At 50.7% G+C, this 21165-nt stretch overlaps 2 protein-coding genes across 2 annotated transcripts; one reads left to right on the top strand and one right to left on the bottom strand.

Moving 5' to 3' along the window:
- Positions 1-120: 120 nt before the first annotated feature.
- Positions 121-16708, bottom strand: LOC125338102 (interleukin-20-like). The gene is made up of 9 exons (XM_048328453.1): positions 16400-16708; positions 11689-11767; positions 10985-11097; positions 9431-10189; positions 2192-3694; positions 2024-2089; positions 1463-1615; positions 1000-1074; positions 121-883 (listed from the first exon to the last, which is right to left on the bottom strand). The coding sequence occupies exons 5-9, from the start codon at positions 2393-2395 to the stop codon at positions 806-808; spliced, it is 576 nt and encodes a 191-aa protein (XP_048184410.1). The 5' UTR covers positions 2396-3694; positions 9431-10189; positions 10985-11097; positions 11689-11767; positions 16400-16708; the 3' UTR covers positions 121-805.
- On the top strand, positions 15100-19220 carry IL10 (interleukin 10). The gene is made up of 5 exons (XM_048328454.1): positions 15100-15285; positions 16613-16675; positions 16947-17099; positions 17636-17701; positions 17972-19220. The coding sequence occupies exons 1-5, from the start codon at positions 15124-15126 to the stop codon at positions 18062-18064; spliced, it is 537 nt and encodes a 178-aa protein (XP_048184411.1). The 5' UTR covers positions 15100-15123; the 3' UTR covers positions 18065-19220.
- Positions 19221-21165: the final 1945 nt, after the last annotated feature.

Genomic DNA, 21165 nt, shown 5'->3' with positions numbered 1-21165 from the left:
CACATCAGCCCTGGGATGCCGGAGTGACAGTGTCTGCTGTGTAAGGACACCACAGAGAATTCAGAAAGTTTCACCAACAAGAATCATGTAATTCCTCAGAATTTTGACAAACAGACTCAGCACAGTTTCAAGTGGGGTTTATTTACAGTCATGGCAACCGATTTCCACAAGACTCACTACTGGCTGTCAGTAAATTGCACAATACACTCAAGAACCTTTTTCTATTCAGCAACTCCGTATCTTGCACAGAAGTTTCTTTACTGATAAGGCAGAAAATATCACCTCAAAAGGAAACACGGATTTCTGAGGCCTGACATACCTGCTGGGACCTATTCTTGGAACCATTTCTCACACTGTGCTCCTCATTTCAGCCAGATCCATCAGTGGCAGCAGCCCTGAGACTGAGGTTTATGCAACATCAGCTGCACCAGAGTCCTCCCAGCCAGCACTCAGCGCTCATTCCCCACATTCCCTAGACAAAAAAAATCTATAATTTAAACAATAATTTTAGGGCATGATCACAGCTTATGTCTGCCAGCAAGAGAAACCCTGCTAGGTTTTCCCTTGGAGCATCCTTTGGTAGCAGTCAGCGAGGGCGATGCTGATTTAATCAAACTCGTTATTTCCGTCTTAATGAAGACTCTGCCACTGTCCCTGGCTGGCAAAGCTCTCCATGTTAGCCTGGATGCAGCTGGAATTGCTGAGGGGCTGTGCTGATCCAGTGATTTACTGTCCCTCTCATCTCTGCTGTGTGCAAAGCCCCTGCAGCTCCTCAGCCCCGGCTGTGGGTCGTTAACGCCGCCCACTAACGAGATTTCTCCATCCAGTCCAGGAGGATGTCCAGCTCCCCCAGGGACTTCATGGCTGCAGATGTGACATTCAGCTACAATGACATAAAGGATCGAGCTGTAAGCAGAGACCAGCAGTACAACCCAACATAAAGAGAATTTAAATATAAATTTAAATGGTGTTAATTACCAGGCTCAGTCATCAACTCACCCCTTCGTAGTTTGCAAGTATTTGCTTGAATTTCTCTGTGGATTCCTCCCCACACACGCAATTATTCTGCTCATGCTGGAAACATAAGATTAATTCATTAGTCTGGGCAGTTAATTTTTAAAAATGAGATTTCAGTTTCTCATTTTGCTGGGCATCATAGACTGAGACTTTGTGGAACTGTGGGAAAGGCTGCAGGTCCCTAAATCAGACTTTAGCTAACAACAGCTGACTTGGCAGACTCAGGAACAGGACAAATATTGCTCCTGGGGACCAGTGGGGGAGTTTGCTGGTGAGATATAAAAATCTCTCAGTGGACAGAACGCTCTTCACATCACTCTGCTTTGTGTTCTCATTAAAACCATTTCTATAAATAGAGACTTTGCAGCTTTATGGAGCTCTCAGGCTGGTTCATACATGAAACAGTAACAGAAGAAACTCCACTGGAGCAGTACCCAAGACTTACACACTGCTCGAGCTTCCTCCTCGCGCTGAGGAAGGAGTTGGCGATGCTGCTGATTTTCCTGTTCACAAACAAGTCCTCGGTCCTGCAGTGCTTGAAAACTTTGTCCACGTAGAAGGTGAAGAGGTGATGAGTGATGCAGCATCTGTCTGAAGACTTTAAGAAATGGATTTAGTGACTGAAAGGCCTTCCAAAGGGGTGTAACCTGCAGTGACTCTCTGGGATAAAGCATCTCTAACAGGAAGCCTGTTGTAGCTGAGCACAGCAGGACAGTCTGACTCAAAAAAAGCTTCTTCAGTGGTGCTTGATTGAAGCTGACAAAATATATGGGAAATCATTTTAGGCTGGTTTTCCAGGAGATCCATCCTCAGCAATTCTCACGAAATAAAAGCATCTGATTTTGCAGCTGGATATCAGAGGCTGAGGCCTGGAGCAGTGGCCCTTGTCTTGTGCTTTGGGGTGTGAGAAAGCTGAAGAATACTGATTTCTGATAGATTGCACTTCCCAAGGTCACATTCACCTGCTTTTGGATCCTTTAAGGGCTCCCCAGCCAGGGCCACCTACCTTAACCTTGTGTAGGGACTGTGGGTGGGACAGGATGCTCAGGGTCCGGATGGGGTCTCTGGATTGCTGCAGAGAGGACAGAGGTGGGCATGGACCTGCTGGCTCCAGAGGGGCTCCAGGAGCTGCCAAGGGCTCCCCCAGCTCCCCAGGACCCTGGGGAATACTCACAATATTGGCTTTAATTGCTGTGAAGCCAGCCCTGATCTCTGTCATGCTCATGGAAACCCTGCAGGCTCCGAAGTGGAAGATTTTGTCCCCAGCTGTCGGCATCAGATTCACCCAGCAGGACATGGAGAAGAGGCAGAGGAACAAGGGGGATCCTCTCATGTCAGCTGCCTGGGAGACCGGCCCAAGGAAGAGAATATTCCTCATTATTTTCCCAAATAACACAACTGTGATCCATATGAAAATAGACACATTTTATGTAAAACTTGTACATCTGTATTAAAAACCCCATGCTCATTAGGGTCTCTTACCCATTTCTTTTTTGCTCCCCCTGAGCAAGAGAAAAAAAATCAAATGAAGTCAAATATTGAACAGAAGAGCTCAAAAAGCAGAGGAAAATTAAATAAAACATCAGTTGAAAATGCATCTAAATAAACAGAGGTCTTCTGAAAAAACGTTTTCAGAAAAATAAATACAGTGAAATTCAATTTTTAGAAGTCTACTGACACAGAAGCAGCAGGAGGTGCTGAAAGGAGCAGACCCCAAAGTCTGATCCCAAAATAAAGTGTTTTCCCTCTGGAATAGCAGAAGTCAAACACAAGTTTTGTTAGCATTGAAAATTAAGGTTATTAATGAAAAAAAATACTTCAGAGAAATTATAGGAATATTACATTATAGGAATGCAAGGAAATACCCAGAAGGACAAAGAGCAAAGGGATAAATTCAGGATCTTACCTTGTTCTTCGGTGTGGGTTCGCCTCTCTCACCGCTGTCTGACCTGGAGGGCTCCAAAGGACCCGTTTTTATCCCGGTACCAGGAGGAAATAACTCTTGGATTAACTTTTGGGATTTTTCTTGCTTTTCCTGGCATGTATTTCCCTTTGTAATTTGCTGAATTAATGAGCTCGTGCAAGGGACCAGCTCCCTCTCCCACAGGTGTTTCCCTCACCTACGGAGGCGGGAACTCTTGGCATCACTGCGTGGGTTTTCTTTTGGGAAGAGGGATGTGACCAAAGGAGGGACAATCCTGGGGGTCACATCCCCAAAAGTCCCCAGCGTGGAGCAATGCTGACAATCCCCGTGGAGAGGGGCTGTTCCCAGCTCACCACAGAGGTGTTGGGATGGGGGGAGCTCAGAGGCATCACCCCACAGGGTGCCGGCGGTCCCAGCACCCCAGGGCCTCTGGTAATGGACCTGGTAGAAGTGGTGAAACCAAGTCCAGGGCTTTCCTCCATCAATGTCCTGGCACAAGCGGCCTTCCCCTGCCACTTTCAGGGAATCCTGGTCCCAAATCCAAGAAATCTTTCCCCCAGGTTCAGGGAATCCTGGTCCCAGTCTCCTCAATGGCTGGACACTTCTCCATCCCGTGTCCCCGGTGTCGGAGACGCAAAGAAACACAAGGTCAGGGATTTTGGAGGACACAGTCCCACCCTGCTGGCAGGAGAAGCTGTTTCCAGGGTCACAGGTGATTTAGGTGATCATTATTCACAGTCCAAAGCTGTCACCCTACAGGACAGAAATGTCACTGACACTTTCCGAAGTCCCCCAGCCCCGTGGCACAGTGACACCCGCGATCATCCCACCACCAGCTTTAATTGCTGATGCAGCCCAGGTCCTCAGGCAGAGCAGGCACATTCTGTTCCCAGCATTTCAGCTCCGGGCTGTGCCCAGGGAACCAGGGTTTGCCAGCTGGGCACACTGTCACACAGATGTGGCAGTGCTGGTGCAAACCCCGGATCCCTGCGCTGTTGGTTCCAAGGATGGTTTGGTTGTTCCTGTAGCGCCTTTGGAGGGAGCTTTGTTCAGTCTACAAACAAAAATGTGCAGCTGAACAAACTCCTTGGAGTTCCTGGGGCTGGGAGGGATGGCCAGCTGGACTTAGAGGGCACTGGGGTGGCAAAGTCGCCCCTCTAATCCCAGAGGCAGCCTCTGGAGCGGGTTCCTGCTGGGAGCAGCAGCCCCTGTTGCAATGCAGGTGTATCTCGTGCCTGTGGGCCAGGGCTGTCCTGCACAGATCTGCTGGTGACTAATTTATTTATTGATAACCAAGCTCAGTCTTGAGCGTAGATCTGTCACCAGGGGAGGACTAGGCAAATGGATTTTCTGCCCAGGCTAGTCAGGGTATTGCACATGGGATTGCTGAAACTGCCCCAAAAGCGCCCACCATGCCTCCTTCAGCCCGCTGTAGGGCAGCCTAAGGGCAGGGCCCAGGCTGCAGCAGGCCGGACTTGCCCTGGCTGAGGTGTTGGAGGGATCTGGGGCAGCACAGGCCTGTCAATCCCTGCCTTCCTCCCCTAATTCCCAGCTGCTGCCTGGAATTGCAGCAAAAGTTTCGCTGGGAGCAGAGGAAGTGGCAGCATTCCCGGGAGCCCGGTGCACACCCAGCCCGGTGAGGAAACAAGGGAAGAGGCAGTGAGTTCTTACTTCATTATGTAAATGGCAGATGACATGAAAGGATTTCTTGCTTTTCGGTTTTTTTCCTTTTGGTAACCGAACTGACGCCCAGGATGGGTCAGCCAAGTGCCAGAAGGCAAGAAAGAGGTGTGGATTAAAGGCTGTGGGGGAACTGGAGGAGAGATGCTGGGAAGATACAGGAACACGAGGGAGATGTATTATCGGGGTCCAGGGCCTTGTACAGATCTCTACATGGTCCTGGCTGTGTCCCTCGGCCTCTCTGTCCTGTCACCGACCTTTTGCAAAGCAGAGGAAACAGCAGGACCCTCACCACAAGGGCAAGAAGGAGGAAAACCCCATCGGGGTGGGGGACAACCCAGAGAGATTTTCATTTTTGGGTTTTACTGTCTGTGAAATGGTGGTGATGGGGCACCCCAAGTGCTGGATGTGGGGGATGTCCAAAAGCCTCTCATTTCAGAGCAGGTGGGGTGGAACCAGCAGGGTTCCCAGAATGGTTTGGGTTGGGAGGGATCTCACAGACCATCTCGTGTTCCACAGGCAGGGGACACCTCCCACTGTCCCAGGCTGCTCCAAGCCCCATCCAGCCTGGCCTTGGGCACTGCCAGGGATCCAGGGGCAGCCACAGCTGCTCTGGGCACCCTGTGCCAGGGCCTGCCCACCCTCACAGGGAAGAATTCCTTCCCGATATCCCATCTATCCCTGCTCTCTGCCAGTTTAAAGCCATCAGCATGTTGGACCAAACCCAGATGGAAGCAAATCACCCCAGCTTGGCTTTCCCCAGGCTGTCATCAACCTGCCAGCTACAGCAGCATGAAAATACCCTCAATAAAACAGCAAATCATCCCTCTTTTGCTCTGGGAAGGAAGAGGGAAAGAAGAAAGAGGGATTTCTGAAACTCAGCATTGTGACGCTGCAGATGAGCTCAGTAAAATGGGAAGTGATTCCCTCAGGCACTCTGGGAACAGTTAAACCCTTCGGGCACCGCATGCTGGGAATGGGGCAGGGAGAGCGCTCCTCTCCCCGGGAACACTTCCAGGCTGCCCCCAGCTAACGGGGGAGGGCTCCTCCCTCGGGATTTTATGGCAGGCACGTTGTGACAGGGCACCCTAAGAGCAGTTACGACCCAAATAACAAGCCAAGGCAGCAGAGAGGGTTGTGAGCCAGCTGCCCTCATGCTCAGGAATTAAAGCTCAGCCCTGGGCATCACTAACTTTTCTGAGAAATCACCTCTGCGAAGCCCATGGTGAGCAGCGCAGTCGCACATCACACAGGCACCAAGGGGCTGAGCCGGGAGCAGAGGGAATATCCCCAGTGCGGCTGGGAAGTAACACTCAGGGGAAGGAGCCTCTGGGACCCCGCTGTGTCCCCACAGCTCCCAGCGCCGCGGGGACGATGCTCAGCCCCGCCAAGCACCGCTGCCACCGAGCAGCGTCACTGCTCTGCTGACAAAACATCTCCAGGGCAGCAGAAAGCACCGGGCTGCTGCAGACCAAGGGCTCGGGGGAGTGACGAACCCAGGAGGAGATCCTGGAGAGCCCGGGGGCGTGACAGGGACGCGACACTGACTCAGCCCCGGCCGGTTACGCTGGGAAACTCAGCTCCCAGCCCTGCTCCATCCATCCCCTGTGCACACCACTGGTGTTGCTGGGGGTCACTGCAGTCCTGATCCTGCCCTCGCCCAACTCAATTCGTTCCCAATAATTCATTTCAAAGAATTCATTTCATCCTAAAAAAAATTTCTAAAAATCCTTAAAAAAATTGTCGTCGAGCTGTGCTGATCTGAAGGCGCCCCGCTCTCGAGCACTGGTCCTAGATCACGTTCAACATCAGGTTTCCAGTAAAGCGTTTCAGGGTGATAAGGCACCAGTTTCAATAGTGCCTTTCAATGCACTTTTTGTGCTCTAAGAAGTTCTGATAACACTCGACAGCCCAGCCTTGGTTTGACATTCTTTGTCATCGCCCCTATTTCACAGCAGCTTTAGGTAAACCATCACTTCAGATATGAGGCTGATAATGGTTTTTCTCAGGTCCCCAGAGCCGGAGAACCTGAGTGAGAGAAATGCTCCCACAAATTTTAATAAAGGAAGAATTGAGCCTTGATAACAGCATCCAGCAGCAATATCTGGGCTCAGGAACCTTCCTGATCTCCTTCAGGAAAAGAGCTGCAAAAACCAACTCAGCCACGTGAAACAGAAATGTTTGCAGGGTGTTACAGTGCCCTGATAATGCTGTAGCTCACCAAAACCCCTGTCAGAGAATTGTGATTCCAGCGGCAGAAGGAAATGTTTCCACTTGGTTTTTACTCACTGGAGTAATTTCTTGGACACTTGCAGTAGTGTGATTTGTGAGCCAGCCCTGCCCTCAGCGTAGCTGGGTGTCAATGGCAAGGTGAAATGCAGTGCTCAGCACCTCAAAATTCAAGACTTAATTGTGAAGAAATCCCTGCCGCTCCAATCCAGAGCGGAAACCTCGTTTGAACGAGTGCTAACCTGGCACGATCCTCCTGAACGCAGGCGCCGACAGCAGCACCCTCCAGGTGCCACCCCTGGTGTCACTCTTTCCGTGAGCTCGGCACCGACGTTTGCTCTCCGTGATGGCAACGCCCTATGCCAGCCCTGAAAATCAGACTGCTCTTCTCTCCCTTAATTAGTGCAGCTCGTTATGGGCAGAAAGCCTGGCCAGGGCCAGCACCAGCCCTGCCTTCACCCACCCACCCTGCAGTGCTGCTAACAGAAGTAAAAAAAAATTGTTTTTCTCAGTAAACTCGCCAAATGAGTCAGAAAAAACTCAGTGAGGAGCTACTGCTGGAGAGGTACAGCGTGTACCCTCTCCTCAGTCACGTTTCAAGCCACAACCACTTGAATAATTCTGAAAATCAAACACTGGGTGCTGCCTCGTAGGAAGCAACAGGCTGAGCGTGGCTCGGCGCAGGGAAATGCGCTTTTTATTCAGCCAAGCTCCAAGAGGCATCCAAAGCCCAGGGAGCAAAATTCAGCTGCTTTCCAGGATTCTTCCCGAGAGCTTCACGGTGCCCAGGACTCTCAGCAGCTTTAGGATGGGCAGAGCAGCTCCTTTCTCAGCTCTGGGGGCCTCAGGGACTTTTGGAGAGCCTGGAATATGTCCCTCACCTCAAGACAATGTCCCTCATCCCAAGACAATGCCTGAATCCTCCTGATTTAGGGCACCGCCCCTGGTTGTCCCTCTGGGGCTCTTCCTGCCGTTGTCAGACACCAAGAGCCCGGCCCAGGCTGTCCCCAGGTGCAGCAGGAAGGGGACAGTGCCACGTCCCCCAGGGAGCATCACCCCAGTGCTGGGGGTGACCCTGGGCTCCCCCTGTCCTGGCTGGAGGTCCTTGGCCAGGTCAGGGACACGTCCCAGCCATGCAGGGCTGCACGTCCCAGCGATGCCACCTCCTGTGCCACCTCCTGCCCGGAGCAGATGTGACACTCACCCTGTGACTCACCGATGGCACTGCTGCTGCTGCTGCTGCTGCTAGGACAGGATTTCACCCCGAGAGGGGAAAGAAATTGCAAAAAAAACCAAAAAAAGGTGCTTTTCTGTTTTTCCTTACACCTCAAAGATTCACCTCTGAGGAAGAGGAAGAGCGTGGTGGAGGATCACAATCGACAACTGTTCTGCAGAAAATTCATTTAGTCACCAGGGTGGGGGACGTGGAAGGTTAGATAATTGTTTCCCCTGCTCTGGCAAAATGTGAGCTTGTATTTTGGTTATCATAAATGGCATCTTCCCCAAAGGGAAACGCATATTTCAGGCTTTTAGAGTCAAATAATACAGCACAAAAAGCTGCTTTTTTTTTCAACTATCCAACACTCAGGTCCCAGCTGCCACCTCTGTCTCTGTGTGAGCACACCCAAAGTGCCCTGTGCCCAAACCCAGGCTGTTCATGCTCTGTGTAATGCCAACGACCAGCCCATGAGGGCTCAACTCACCTCTGCCCAGTTCAGGGACAACTGGAGAATTAAATTGTCTGGGCCAGGGTTTGCTGGGATCCCCATACCCATCACCCAGCTCTCATATTCCTCCCATCCTTATTTTCGGAGAGCTCAAAGCTGCTGTGACAGCAGAAGTCACGCAGGGCATTTCACAGAAATGCAGAATCACCCAGGCTGGAAGAGACTTCAGGATCATCCAGTCCAACAATCAATCACAGCACCTCCATAACCACCCTTAAATCATATTCCCAAAAGTGGCTTTTGATGGAAAACCAGGCTTGGCTGAGGCCGGAGCAGCTGATGGATCTGGCAGTCCCACGCAGCACCCGGGTTTACCCCGAGGGTGAAATGTGCTGACGCTGCAGGCAATAAATGACACCTAATAAAGGAGAAACTGAGAGCTGGCTGATATCAGCCCCGTTTTTGAATGATCCAGGGAGCAAATGAATCACTCCAATAGCCACTCAGGTTCAGCTTTCACCAAAACTGAAAGCTGTGTTTCAGTAAATTCGCTGTGGATTCTGTACGCAACCGGCTCCCGGCGCCGGGTTTCGGTTTTGGGTTAATATTGCCCCTCTCAATTTCACAACCTCACTGAGCCAAGGCTGGTTTCGGGATGGATGCACGTGAGCTTGGGGAGTTCTGCTCCAGCTCTGGCCCCAGGGCAAGGAGAGATGAGCAGAAGGGACAAGCAGGGAAGGCTGGCACATCACAGCCACTTGGCTCCAACAATTCCTGCCTTATTTGATAACACATCCTGTGGGAAGGGGAAAATCCAGGAGAACTGGGCACTTTTTGTTTGCCTCTAGGTGTAAATTCTTGTAAAATCATGCTCTGAAGCAGGGTTAATTTTTCCAGAGGCTCATCCTCTTACCAGTTATCCTGGATAGCTCTGCCTGATGGGGAGCACCAGCGCGGCCCTCTGTCCCCTGACCTCGGGGAGCACTGAAGGCTCTGGAAAATGCCAAGCACTTCCTCACTGCACAGCCCCTTTCAGCCATCAATATAAACCAGGGGCACTGCGAGGATTTTGAGTCTTCATTTGACTTTATCTTTTCCGCAGACGCTGCCGGACACTCCCGAGGCGCGGGGATGAAGGGCCCATCCCTCCTTTCCCGACAGCAGAGGAAGTTTGCTTCAGATCATTGTTTCTTCTTCTTCTTTTTTTTTTTTAATCTTCTTATTTTTAAACACCATTTTCAGTGAGGGGTTTTCCACCATTCAACTTCATCTTCCACTTCTCAGTTACAGTCCTCAAAAGCGACGGGGAGAGCAAAAACAAAACACAGACACAAATGCCTGATGCTGTTAATGAAGTAAATCTTCCTCAGACTTCCACAGAAAGATAAATCCCAGGGAAATTGGTGAAGAGGCTCAAGGAGAGCAGTGCTGAGCAGGAGTGGAGTTGACACCCCAGTTCCCATGGGGAGCAGCAGGATTTCAGGAATTGCTTTTCAGTGGTTGAACTCCACTGCTTTCAGAACTCAATTTCAGCCCCCATGGCAGGGGGTTGGAAACAAAGGACCTTTGCAGTCCATTCCAACTCAAACCACTCCATGATTCCATGAGTTTCTTTGGGTCTCCATAAGCAGATATCTGTCAGGAGAAGGAGGCTGGATTACCTGTTCCCTCCCTAAAAAAACAAGAGAGAACAGAAGGGGGATCTGAAGATTTCCAAAAGCCTCCGAAACCTCTGAAAAGCTCGTCTGGTGGATCATGTTTTGATCAAAAAACCACAGCAAAGCCTTTGGAGCAGAAAGATACAGTGGCAGCACGTGGAAAATCCCCTGACAGCACCGAGGACGCTGCAGCATCCCTCGAGCTCCGAGGATGAGCCACCATCCCCATCCCCGGCCAGCGCTGAGCCGCAGTTTGTGGGCTGGCAAAGAAAACCCAGGATTTCCAAACCCTCCGCGTGAGCGCTGCACAAAAACCACCCCGAAACCCCACGGTGTGAGTTGCCAGGCCAGTGTTGGCTCCAGGGCCTCGTGCTGCTGTGGAAAGTGAGTGGAGCTGGCTCTGAAATTCACCCTGGGGTCACACGGAGCTTCCGAGCAGCGGCTTTGCCTTACCTGATTTCTCAAACCTTGACAAGGAGTTTCTGTCTTGTGACCCCTCAGCACAATAAATACGCTGGGTTTGTGTTATTGGTCAGAGTGTTGGTGCTAAACCATGACAAAGTCAATATTCTCCAGAAGATCCACCCATCTTCTCCCCAAGTAATACCAGAACAAGAAAAAAGAAACTCCTCACAGCAGCACTTATGCAATGAGCTGCTCAGGGCAGGAGTTGCTCAAAATTGCTTCTGTAGAAGGCTCAAAAAAAACCCCAAAGGGCACTGGAAGTGATATTTGGGCAATGGATTATATATTCAGGGAGCTTTTTTTGCATACCTTTACACTTTTTAATTGTCTGCGGAGAAACTCACCTGAGTAAACCTCACTTGGAGCACACAGTCCCCACTGCTGAGACTCCAGTGCCACGGTCCCATTGGTTTCTCTAAGGACAGTGCTGTGAGCATCATAAAATTCCTGTCAACAGCTGATTTCAGGGCAAAATAAAAGAGATAAAAATGTAACAACACCTCTGTTTGCTTTGTGGAGTGGGGAAAGTCTCATGTGGGTGATGGCACCATCACTGACCTCACCCACGACTCCTCACACCCCTCAGAGAGGGGCTTAAAATGGCAAAACTCATGGAAAATTGGGAATAAAGCACAGCTGGCTCTTCTAGGTTGGCAGAGGGCACCCTGGAATTCCAGGGGGGATATTAAATAGGGATGTTATTCAATCTCTGCCTTAGGCTGCAGCAGAAATGCAGATATTGGGAGGTTTATGCAGGCAATTAAAAAGTGCAAATATTTCTCAATTAAGTTCATCACCAAAACTGAATCTGCAGAGGGGAGAAAGTCTCCACCCCTTGATTCTTTCATGTGCCAGTTCCAGAGAGTTCCAGCTTAATTTAGAACACGTGGAAGTTCTGGACCTTCTAAGAACTTCTTATGTAATTCTCTCTCTGTGTCGTATCAGAAATCACATCAAAGCCATGATTGATTCATGATTAATAACCTATTTCTGGACAAGATAAACTGGTGACATTGGTTAAATTCCCAAAGAGCAATTTGGGATTTACCTGTTGAGGTCGATGTGAGTCACGCTGTGAGTCCCACCAGGTTCCCACATGTGAAATGTCCAACATCACGCTCCGCCAGCTGGAAAAAATCTTGAAAAAAACATGAAGCAGTGCACTTGATGCTTCACCAGGAACTGTTAGTCATCAGCACTGGGCTGCTGAGAGAGTAGATGCCATCGCTTCAAACACAGGGTGAAGGAAAGGCCACCAAGGCCCTACTTCCCCCGCGAGCGTCACTGGCAGCAGATCATCCGGATCTGAAGGGATGAGAAATGGGGAATTTCTGAACAGGAAAGAAAGGAGAACACCACTGTGACAGCCTGGAAATGTAGGGGACCCTCCAAGTTATGTCTAGAATAGACAGTGCAGAAAATCACAGAGTCACAGATGACTGAGGTTGGAAAGGACCTCTGAGATCATCGAGTCCAACCTGTGACCGATCCCCACCTTGTCACCAGACCAGAGCCCTGAAGGCCACGTCCAGTCATTCCTTGGACACCTCCAGGGATGGTGAAGCCCCTCCAGGGATGGTGAAACCCCTCCAGGGATGGTGATACACAATGTTCCTCTGTCCGAAAGCAACGGCAGAGACCAAGATGGCAAAAAAAGTCTTAAAATTCTCACATTAAACCTTGCCAAGGTAAGAAAAGCCCCTTCAATTATCAGGGCCAGGTGCCACCCTGCTCCAATGATGGGACCCTGAGGATGTCTGACCCCAAGCCGTGCCCAGGACCATGTCCAGGACCATGTCCAGGACCATCCTTTCCTCATGGCACGCTGTGGGAGAAAGTGTTTGCCCCCAGGCCTCTGTTTCGGTGCAGAAGCAGCGTTTGCTGCCCCGTTGTTTCTTGTGAACTCTCTGCTCTCAGAAGTTTGTGGGAGGTGGGGTAAAACTGCACGAACGGCTTTTGAGTAACACATTCTCCTTCCTGAAATGATCTTCTTGGCAAAGATGAAAGCTGTTTCCTAAAGATTCAGAGATACACCCACGCGGCCCGGACACTCTTCAGGCAAAGGTGCTTTCTTCATTCATGAGCGCCGGTGTAGTAGCGCAGTCACCGCCTTTCCACAGCGCTCAGCAAGGCTGACTCAGAGCGAAACTGCCCCGTCAAGATCTCTGACGAGGCAGAGGAAACGCAGGTAAACACAGCAGAGAATCGCCCTGCGCAGGCCAGAGTTTCCTCTGCGGAACGGGCACGGGTGCCTGACGCTGCTGCCAGCCCCAAAACACAGCCCGGGGTTCCAAAACGGGGAGGAGGGAATTGCACAAGAGCCGGAGCGCTGGGCGCGCTCGGGATGTCAGACGTGACCTCACGGACAGCCCGGGGTGGCTCGGAATGAGAGAAGCGTGGAAACGAGCGCTCAGCCCCCGGGCAGGGTGGAAGGAGGCTCCTGGAGCTGCGGGGCTGATCCAGCTCCTGCTGGTGCCGGGGCACGCTCCCAAAGCCCCTCTGCCTTGCATCCCGTAAAAATACCAGCAGCTAAACCCACAGCTGGCCCTTCCACTGCAGGGGAGTGCCTGGGGCTGCATCCTTCCCTGAAGGGAGCAGGATTAGCTCCAGGATTTGAGGACCACAGGATCCAGGATCACACAAACCAACCTCACGCATCAACTTCCATGCCCTGATGAAGCTTCAGCAGCCATCTAGGTCTTGGCACTGAAGATTTATTGACCCCTGGCAGGTTGAAGTTAATGCAAAAGAAGCAAAAGCATCTCCCCGTGTGGGATCCCAAGGAAAGGTGGGATCCTGGCTGTGGGAAGTGAGTTTAAGACTGATTCTGTCTGAGCTTTCTGCCCTTCTCCTTTCAGATGGATTCTGCTGGTGGGAAAAACCCCATGGCTGTGTTAGAGCAGGGGAAGAAAAAAGGGCCACCAAAAACATGACCCAGGCCATGATTCAGCTGCAGTGATGTCCCTGCAGTGGTTCCCCGGGAGCAGCTTCCCCATCGCCTCTGGAAGAGGTAACACAACAGAAAAAAGGAAAACAAATCACAAAATCCCACACTTTCCCTGCCTCAGACACTCCAGCTGCTGATGTTTCATCCCCTTTGCTCTTACACGTGTGCATGCCAACCATTCCTCTCTCCTGCCCCCAAAAATAAAATTAAAAACTCTCAGTGTGCAGGAACAAACAATTCTTTGCATTTTTCCGGTGATAAATTCCCTCTCAGAGGTTCACAAGTTCAACTTGAAAGAAGATCAGTGCCATGAAGGAGATGAGAATTTAAGGGATTGTTCCCTAATGGAGGAAGGCTTCCCTACTGGGAAGAACGAGCACTTTTAAAATAGCATGAGGGATTTCAAAGAAAACCCCGTGATTTCAGAAAAGTCGAATTTATCTCCCTTCTCACTTTCTGCGATGCCAAATTCCTGAATAAATAAGTGAAATCTTTATCCCAAGGAAGCAGGGGATGTGGACTAAAATAGATATGGAAAGAGAGGAGAAAAGAGAGGGAAGCGGAAAATGGGGAGACGTCACAGGAATTCTCTGAGGCTCCACAAGGAGAATTTTTATCACAGCCGGGACAATCAGTCCCAGCTAAGACAGCTGCTTGGATGGGGCTGCTGTCCATTTCTAGGAAACAAAATAGGATTTAAAAGCCTGGAAAATGAGTTTTTATGACCTGCTCATGCACTTTAACACCAGGCATCAAAGTAGCGGCACAAACCCTGCTCCTCCCCTGGAGGATCCACAAGGGACCAGAGCAGGACTGGAATCCTCCACTGGGATCCCCTGATCCTGTTAGCTTCCAGCTGAGTTTTGGGAGCACCAACTGAGCTTGCTGAGCAGTGAAAATTCACACTGGCTTCAGCAGAAATATGCATTAATGGAAGAAAATTAAAATTAATTAAAAATGAAGATTTCAGATGATTATGTGCATTTGCAGATTAGAATGCCAAAGGAAGAGACAGAGAATTTGTACAGTTCGTGAAAAGCAGTTCTGCTGAGTGATGCTCTCTGCAGGTTTGATACTGAGATTTAAAAGCAACAACACTTTTTTTTTTCCCCTAACCATATAGCATTCATCTAAAAATAAAAAATGGAACTGTTAGAATGAAGTAACCTCACACAGCACCTTGGCTTCTTCGTGTCTCTGCAGCTTTCCTCCTCAGCCACAGCTAAATTTACAAGAAACAAGCAATGTAAAAAAAAAATGCAGAGTCTAAGCACAAAAAATCGATGGGGTGTGAGTAGAGGAGGGGGGTCAAAGAACAGGAAACCCAAGTTGACGGGAACCCAAGTGACATTTGGGCTTAATGAATGACTTAAAACCCCAATATTGCTCGTCAGGAAATGGGGAGAGGAAATAGACTGATGTTTTGAGAGTATAAATTAGGGGCTCCATCAAGGTGAAAGCTGCAGATCTGCTTTATACCCTCCTGTGGAATCCCTCCGGGAGCTGCAGCAGAGGGAAGCAGCCCTTTCCCACAGCATGAGGACCTGCTCCAGGGGCACAGCTGCGCCCATCCTGCTCCTGCTGCTGCTGGGCACGGCGCCTGCCCGCGCCCAGCCCTCCTGCGTCCACTTCCCCGACCTCCTGCCTGCCAAGCTCAGAGAGCTGAGGGTCAAGTTTGAGGAAATTAAGGATTATTTTGTAAGTATCACCCTGCTGCTTTCTCCTCGTTCTGCCTTTTTCGCAATGTTCTGGGATCTGGAGGAGGGGGAAGAGCTTCCTCCCAGCAGAAATGATTTGGCTGCGTTGCGTTACGGGTGAGCAAGAGCAGCTCGGTTTCACTGCTCACTGAGAGAAAATCTGCAAGGCTTTTCTTCCTAGTTTTAATTACAATGAACTCGAGATTTCATAATGAACCTTTGCAAACCTTTCTAGCCAGGCTTCCCCAGAAATGTTGCAAACCAAGTTAATCACTGAATTAATAGGAAGGAAATTGTCTTTTCTTTAGGGCACCAAGGTCCAGCCCTGCTGAAGTCAGTGCCAGGTGAAAAGGGAAACCTTTTGCTGCAGATTCTTTCTTTGAAAGAACCACAAAAGCCTGCACTGGGTATTTTATGAGTGGAGGAGCAGAGCAGTAACTGAGCACCTGCTTTGGTGCCTGTGCAAGGTCGCGGCTCTGCATCACAGGAGCCTCAGGGCTGCTGAGCAATCAGCACTCGGTGCACTCAGAGCATCTGCCATGGCATCAGTACTGATAGAGACGGCTGGTCACAGCTCTGTTGCTGTTTTAGTCCATGTCAGTGTGTTTTAGCAATAAAACAAGATAATTCTCCAGATTGAATCTCAAGCTGATGTCATGGCTTGTATTCGTTACCAAACAAACACAGCCAAGACTTCAGATGTAGAGCTTGCTGTGAACCTCCCAGATAATGTTGAGAAAGAATATTTTTAACCTCTCAGGACAGCTTTGAAGCCTTTGATGCTTTGGGTGGTGCCTGCCCACCCCACCGCAGTTGGTGCGACAGAGGCACCTCGGGAACAAACTCCCACTTTCCCCATCAGCTGGAGGCTTACAGGGGTAACAGAACCAGGGGGATTAAACCCTCCTGCCCTGGCAGAGAGGTCGGGGTGGCTCCCAGGGGCTGCCACGGCTCTGACTCCTCTCTGAGGAGCGTTGCTGTCTGCAGCAGCACCTCACACAACACCACCCTGCGCAGCTGAGGCGAGCGAGCGGCTCCAGCTCAGCCGGAGCAGTTTGACATTAACAAAATCAATGGCACCAAAGGTTGTGATTGCATTTTCCTGCTGTCCTGACCTGACAGTCCTTGTGCTGCAAGGATGAGGACCAGAGAATTGGTGACTCCTGTGCCTGGTGTCACGGTGCTCTGCACGCTCCTGCGCTGGGTGCCCTCTGCCTTTGCTGCAGGGAGACCCTAAATGAAGACAGGGGAAGGATCATTTGTTAGGGCAAATTGAAAGAATTGACTGCCTGCCTGAAAAACTCATTTTTAACTCCATCCTCCCCCAGCAATCAAAAGATGACGACCTCAGCATCCAACTGCTCAGCTCCGACCTGCTGGAGGAATTCAAGGTAAGAATCGCATTCCCTCGCGAGTTCCTTCTCCTTCCCCATCCTTCCCCGGCGTTTCATAAGAGGGGAAGCCAGCTGGAAACTGGGGCATGCGCTGCTGTCACGCCAGGCTGGCTGTGCCACCCTGCAGGGACACGTGTGGCTGCGGCGGGGCTGGCGCTGCTTCCCCCGCGGCCAGCGCGGCTCCCACGCCCGGCTCTGGTTTGTACAAACGCCCACACCCCGTGCTGGTGGCCATCCCCAACCAGGCTTCCCCCTCCTGTCGCCCCAGGGGAGCCTCGGCTGCCAGTCGGTGTCAGAGATGATGGGGTTCTACATGGAGGAGGTGCTGCCCAGCGCAATGAAGACCAGCACGCACCACCAGCAGAGCGTGGGCGACCTGGGCAACCTCCTGCTGAGCCTCAGGACCATGATGAGGCGCTGTGTGAGTGGGGCTCGGCAGCACGGGGGTGGGCAGGGTGGGCAGAGGGTCCCCAGGAGCAGGGCAGGTGCAGGAGCAGGGATCCAGGCAGGCAGGGCCCTCGAAGATGGGGTTTGTGCTCACCATCAGTTAAATGAGGATGGTGCAGGAGCACCATGTGCAGCCAGCCCTGCACGTCAGAGCCCGGCTGAAGAGACAAAGAGAGGGCAGGAGGAGGTCTGACCCTTACCTCGATGCTGGGGCTCCCAAAATCACACCTGCTGCGGCCATGAGTCCATCAGTGCAGTCAGCCGGGACAAACCCTGTCCCAGACACAGGGACACAGGGCTGGGAACGGCCTGAGGGTCCAGGCTTGGGTCACTCCGGCTCCTTCCATCAGAGCCCGGTGCAAAGCAGCTGGAATTGCTGCCCCCGTGGCCCCACAGGGGAAGGGGAAGGTGGGGAGCAGCAGTGACAAGGGACAGGAGGAGGGGACAGCCACCACCACACCCCTGGGGAGGAACCCCTGGGCTGAGGCCGCTGCTCGTGTCCCTTTGCAGCACAGATTCTTCACCTGCGAGGACAGGAGCAGGAGCATGAAGCACATCAAGGAGACCTTCACTAAGGTAAGGCCACGCTCAGGGGCTGGGCCGGGATGGGAGGAACCTGCTGCCACGGCAGGGCAGAGATCTGAGAGTGGAGAACAGAATCCCAAAAAGTCTTTAACCACATAAATTCTTGCAGCAGAGGAATCCAGAGGGCAGTGGTTGAAGGGTGGGAATTCCCAGGGGATCGGGCAGAGAAGCTGGAGGTGTCCGTGGAAGGAGGACTTGTCCAGGCATTGTACATCCCATATCTGTGACAGTCACACTAAACACACCCGGCTTTCCCTGCAGATGAACAAGAACGGAATCTACAAGGCCATGGGAGAGTTTGACATCTTCATCAACTACATCGAGAAATATTTGATGATGAAGAGAAGGAATTGAGAGCACCTCTGGGTCTGCATCTTCCACACCAAATCCTGCTACTTGTTCAAAAATCACTTTAGGCTGCAAGAGCTCAAATGAAGTTATCTCAGGGTTCAGGTTAATAACTTCAAGCTTAATATTGTATTTAAAAGTTATTTTTTTAATAATTGAATTTATTATTTATTACTTCAAATACCTCAGTGTTGATGTTTACAATGTGTTTTGAAGAAAGGAGTGATGAGCTTGTAAATTACTATTTATTGTTCGATATTTTAATACTGTTTATCATAGTGCTATTTTATTCATAGCTTCAAAACATCCAAAGCAGCATTATTCTGGAGGGCAGACAATGAGCTGAGCTTATCCTGAGTGCAATTCCACTCCTGATTAGAAGCAATTCCAGCTCTCAGTTCAACAAAATTTAATTTTAAGCAAATGATCCTCTCCTCCTACCCTATCTCTCTGTTTATTTATGCAATCAGGTGCTTTTATGTTTAGGAGGAGAACAAGCCACAGCAACAGCTTGGTTAACTCCACCTTAGACTTCAGCCTGTAGGTTAGTCCAGACTAAATTTTAAAAATTAGTAGTAGGAATGAAATGTTTGGTTCTAATAGAACTTGACTTAAATATCGCTCAGCATCTGCCTTCCAGAGCTGCTGGGTCGGCCACTCTGAACTTTCCAAAGTTAACCTTACTATTTTCCAGTCTCTGATTGGGTTTTGCTCACTGTTTTACTGTTGTTAATCTCCTCGTAGAACTTAGAGGATATTTTAGTTAACCACCATTTTAAGGTGGCTTGGGTAATTTGCATTCAAATCCATGCTCCCAGCACTGCCGATATTGGGATTGGATTTTTAATCCCCACGAGCAGTGGGAGCAGCTCCAGTGCCCCAAAAGTGGCTGATTTTAGGGCTCAGCTTCCTCCTCACCCCGGCGTGCTGCGCTGCCCCGGGAGGACACTGAGCCCGAGGAAAAGGCCACAACCCCAGAGAGGCTTTTACTTCTAACATTTAGGAGTGAAAGGGCCCCCACCCGATGAAACACTGCCAGTTTGGTGTTTGCCGTGCAAGTCCCGGCTGAGGAGAGGTTCTTTATACCGCATTTACTCTTTGTGGACATTACGGAGGCGGCCCGCCCGCCCGGGAGCTCGGCATCCCGGAGCAGGGCAGCAACGCTGCTGAAAGCGCGGGCTCAAGGGCAGCCAAAGCCTGTAAAACTTAAATTAAGCTTCTTCCCAGGGCACATTAAGCTCCCACTGAGCCAATTCTGCGCTTGTTTTTCCCCCAAACACCTTGACATCGATGTTTGCGGGAGAAGCGAGGACAGCCCTGGAGCCAAGGGCAACATCGGCTCCTCTCCTGGGGGGTCCCACGGCCTCTGTCACTGCGTGAACTTTCGCCTATTTATCTGTATGAAAAGAAATCCTTTATTTTTGCTAATAAAGACTTCCTGATGAATCAAGCCTCTGTCCTGTTCTTGCGAGCTGTTAACGGGGCTGTACATCAGCCCCAGTGCGCGGATGCTGTGCCCGGTGTCACCGCGCTGGGAAAGAGCCCGGCGGGCACAGATCCAGGTGGGAAGGACCACCAGGGAGGAATTGCATGTGTTAACGACCAGGGAGGTGAGAAAACCTGAGGTCCTCACATTTAAAAGCAAATTTCTCACAAAATACCTGTTACTCATCTCTTACAGCGGAGAAACGCCAGCCCCGGGTAATTCGCGGGTCTCTCCAGGCTCTTCAGCCTCTAATTAGCAACTGCTTCAGGCAGCGTCCTTTTTAGAGCAGCATTTAGAGCTCTAAATCGTGCCCAAATATCACTGATAATCACCAGGGCTTTCACCTCGCTTCCCCTGATTTACAGGAGAGAGCACCGCTGCCTTCCTTTGTCTGCCGGGATGTTTTTAACTCCGCGTTTGTTCTCGGGCAGGACCAGACCTTGATTCCCGATCAGATCGTAGATACCAGCTCAAAACCAGACTAACACAAATTAACACCAGAACTGCTCGTTTCGCGCAGGCTGGGGGTTGTGTACTTGTGCAGGTGGATGCACGGGCACATCCCGGACAAATCTGAGCGGGAATTTACAGCTCTGTTTTTCCTAAACCCAGAACTCAGCCAGCAAAACCATCTCCAAATTCCGGCTCACCGACAGCCCAGGCACCTGCCAGGGCCACATTCCTATTTCACTTTCGAGCCTCTTTCATTTTCGCCTCTCTCAGCCCTTCACTTGCAGGTCCAGCAGACTCCAGGCGCTTATGGCAGTCGGAGTTTCCTTCCTCACTGGATTAGGAACAAAGTTTTTCACTCAATACAACAATTTCAAAGTCTGCTTCTGCCCAGACTCCAGTCTGATGTGGGTCAGTGGAATCGCTGCCTTTGCCCCAAGAGATCATTGATGTTCTCAGCCAAACCTGCACTTACAGCTCAAAGCACTGCTCTCTACGTCTGCTGCACACGCTCCCCTGACCCCTCTGCACCTATTTCCATCCCTTTTCCATAAGTTTTCTTCCCTAGAGAGGCAGGAAGCAGCTCTCAGAGCCGCTGTCACCAGCTCACAGCAGGAGATCGAGGACCCTGGGCCGAGGAAAAGGACAACATCAGCTCAGCTGTGGAGAGTTTCTCAGTAAAGCTCAGTCAGTCTGCTTCAATAACCACAGGAAGGAGGCAGATGGATCCTCGTGCAGCACAGAGAGAGAAGGTTTCCTGTTACCTGATGGAGTTGTTTGATTCAGAAGGAAAAGGAGGCAGAATAAGCCAGCGCTCCGGCTGGGATGGATGATCGGCGTGGGACAGGAGGTGGCACAGCAGAGAAATGCAGCTGAGCCCTTCTGGTGATGCCTTAGGTTTTAACCTTTATATTTTTCAAATTCTGCGCTGCTTGGTGTGTGACTCTGAAGTTTCTTGTAGCCTGTTAATTTCTGCTCTCTCATGCTAGGTAGACACAACAAAGCCTCTCCGGCCCTGCTTTCCAACGACACCCAGACTGTCCTAGGCCAAAAGTATAAACCAAAGAGCTGCAAAGGGGGGTAAGCTGAGGGGAAAAATGAAGCTTTAACTGGAGAATGAGCCCTGCTAAGCAAATGAACCTAACCTATAAAAGAGTGAAGGACTCGTGAC

The sequence above is a fragment of the Corvus hawaiiensis genome, chromosome 24 (genome assembly GCF_020740725.1).
Source record: "Corvus hawaiiensis isolate bCorHaw1 chromosome 24, bCorHaw1.pri.cur, whole genome shotgun sequence".
Taxonomy (NCBI): domain Eukaryota; kingdom Metazoa; phylum Chordata; class Aves; order Passeriformes; family Corvidae; genus Corvus; species Corvus hawaiiensis.
Note: the sequence above shows the minus strand (reverse complement) of the source record. Positions and strands in the feature narration are given on the sequence as shown.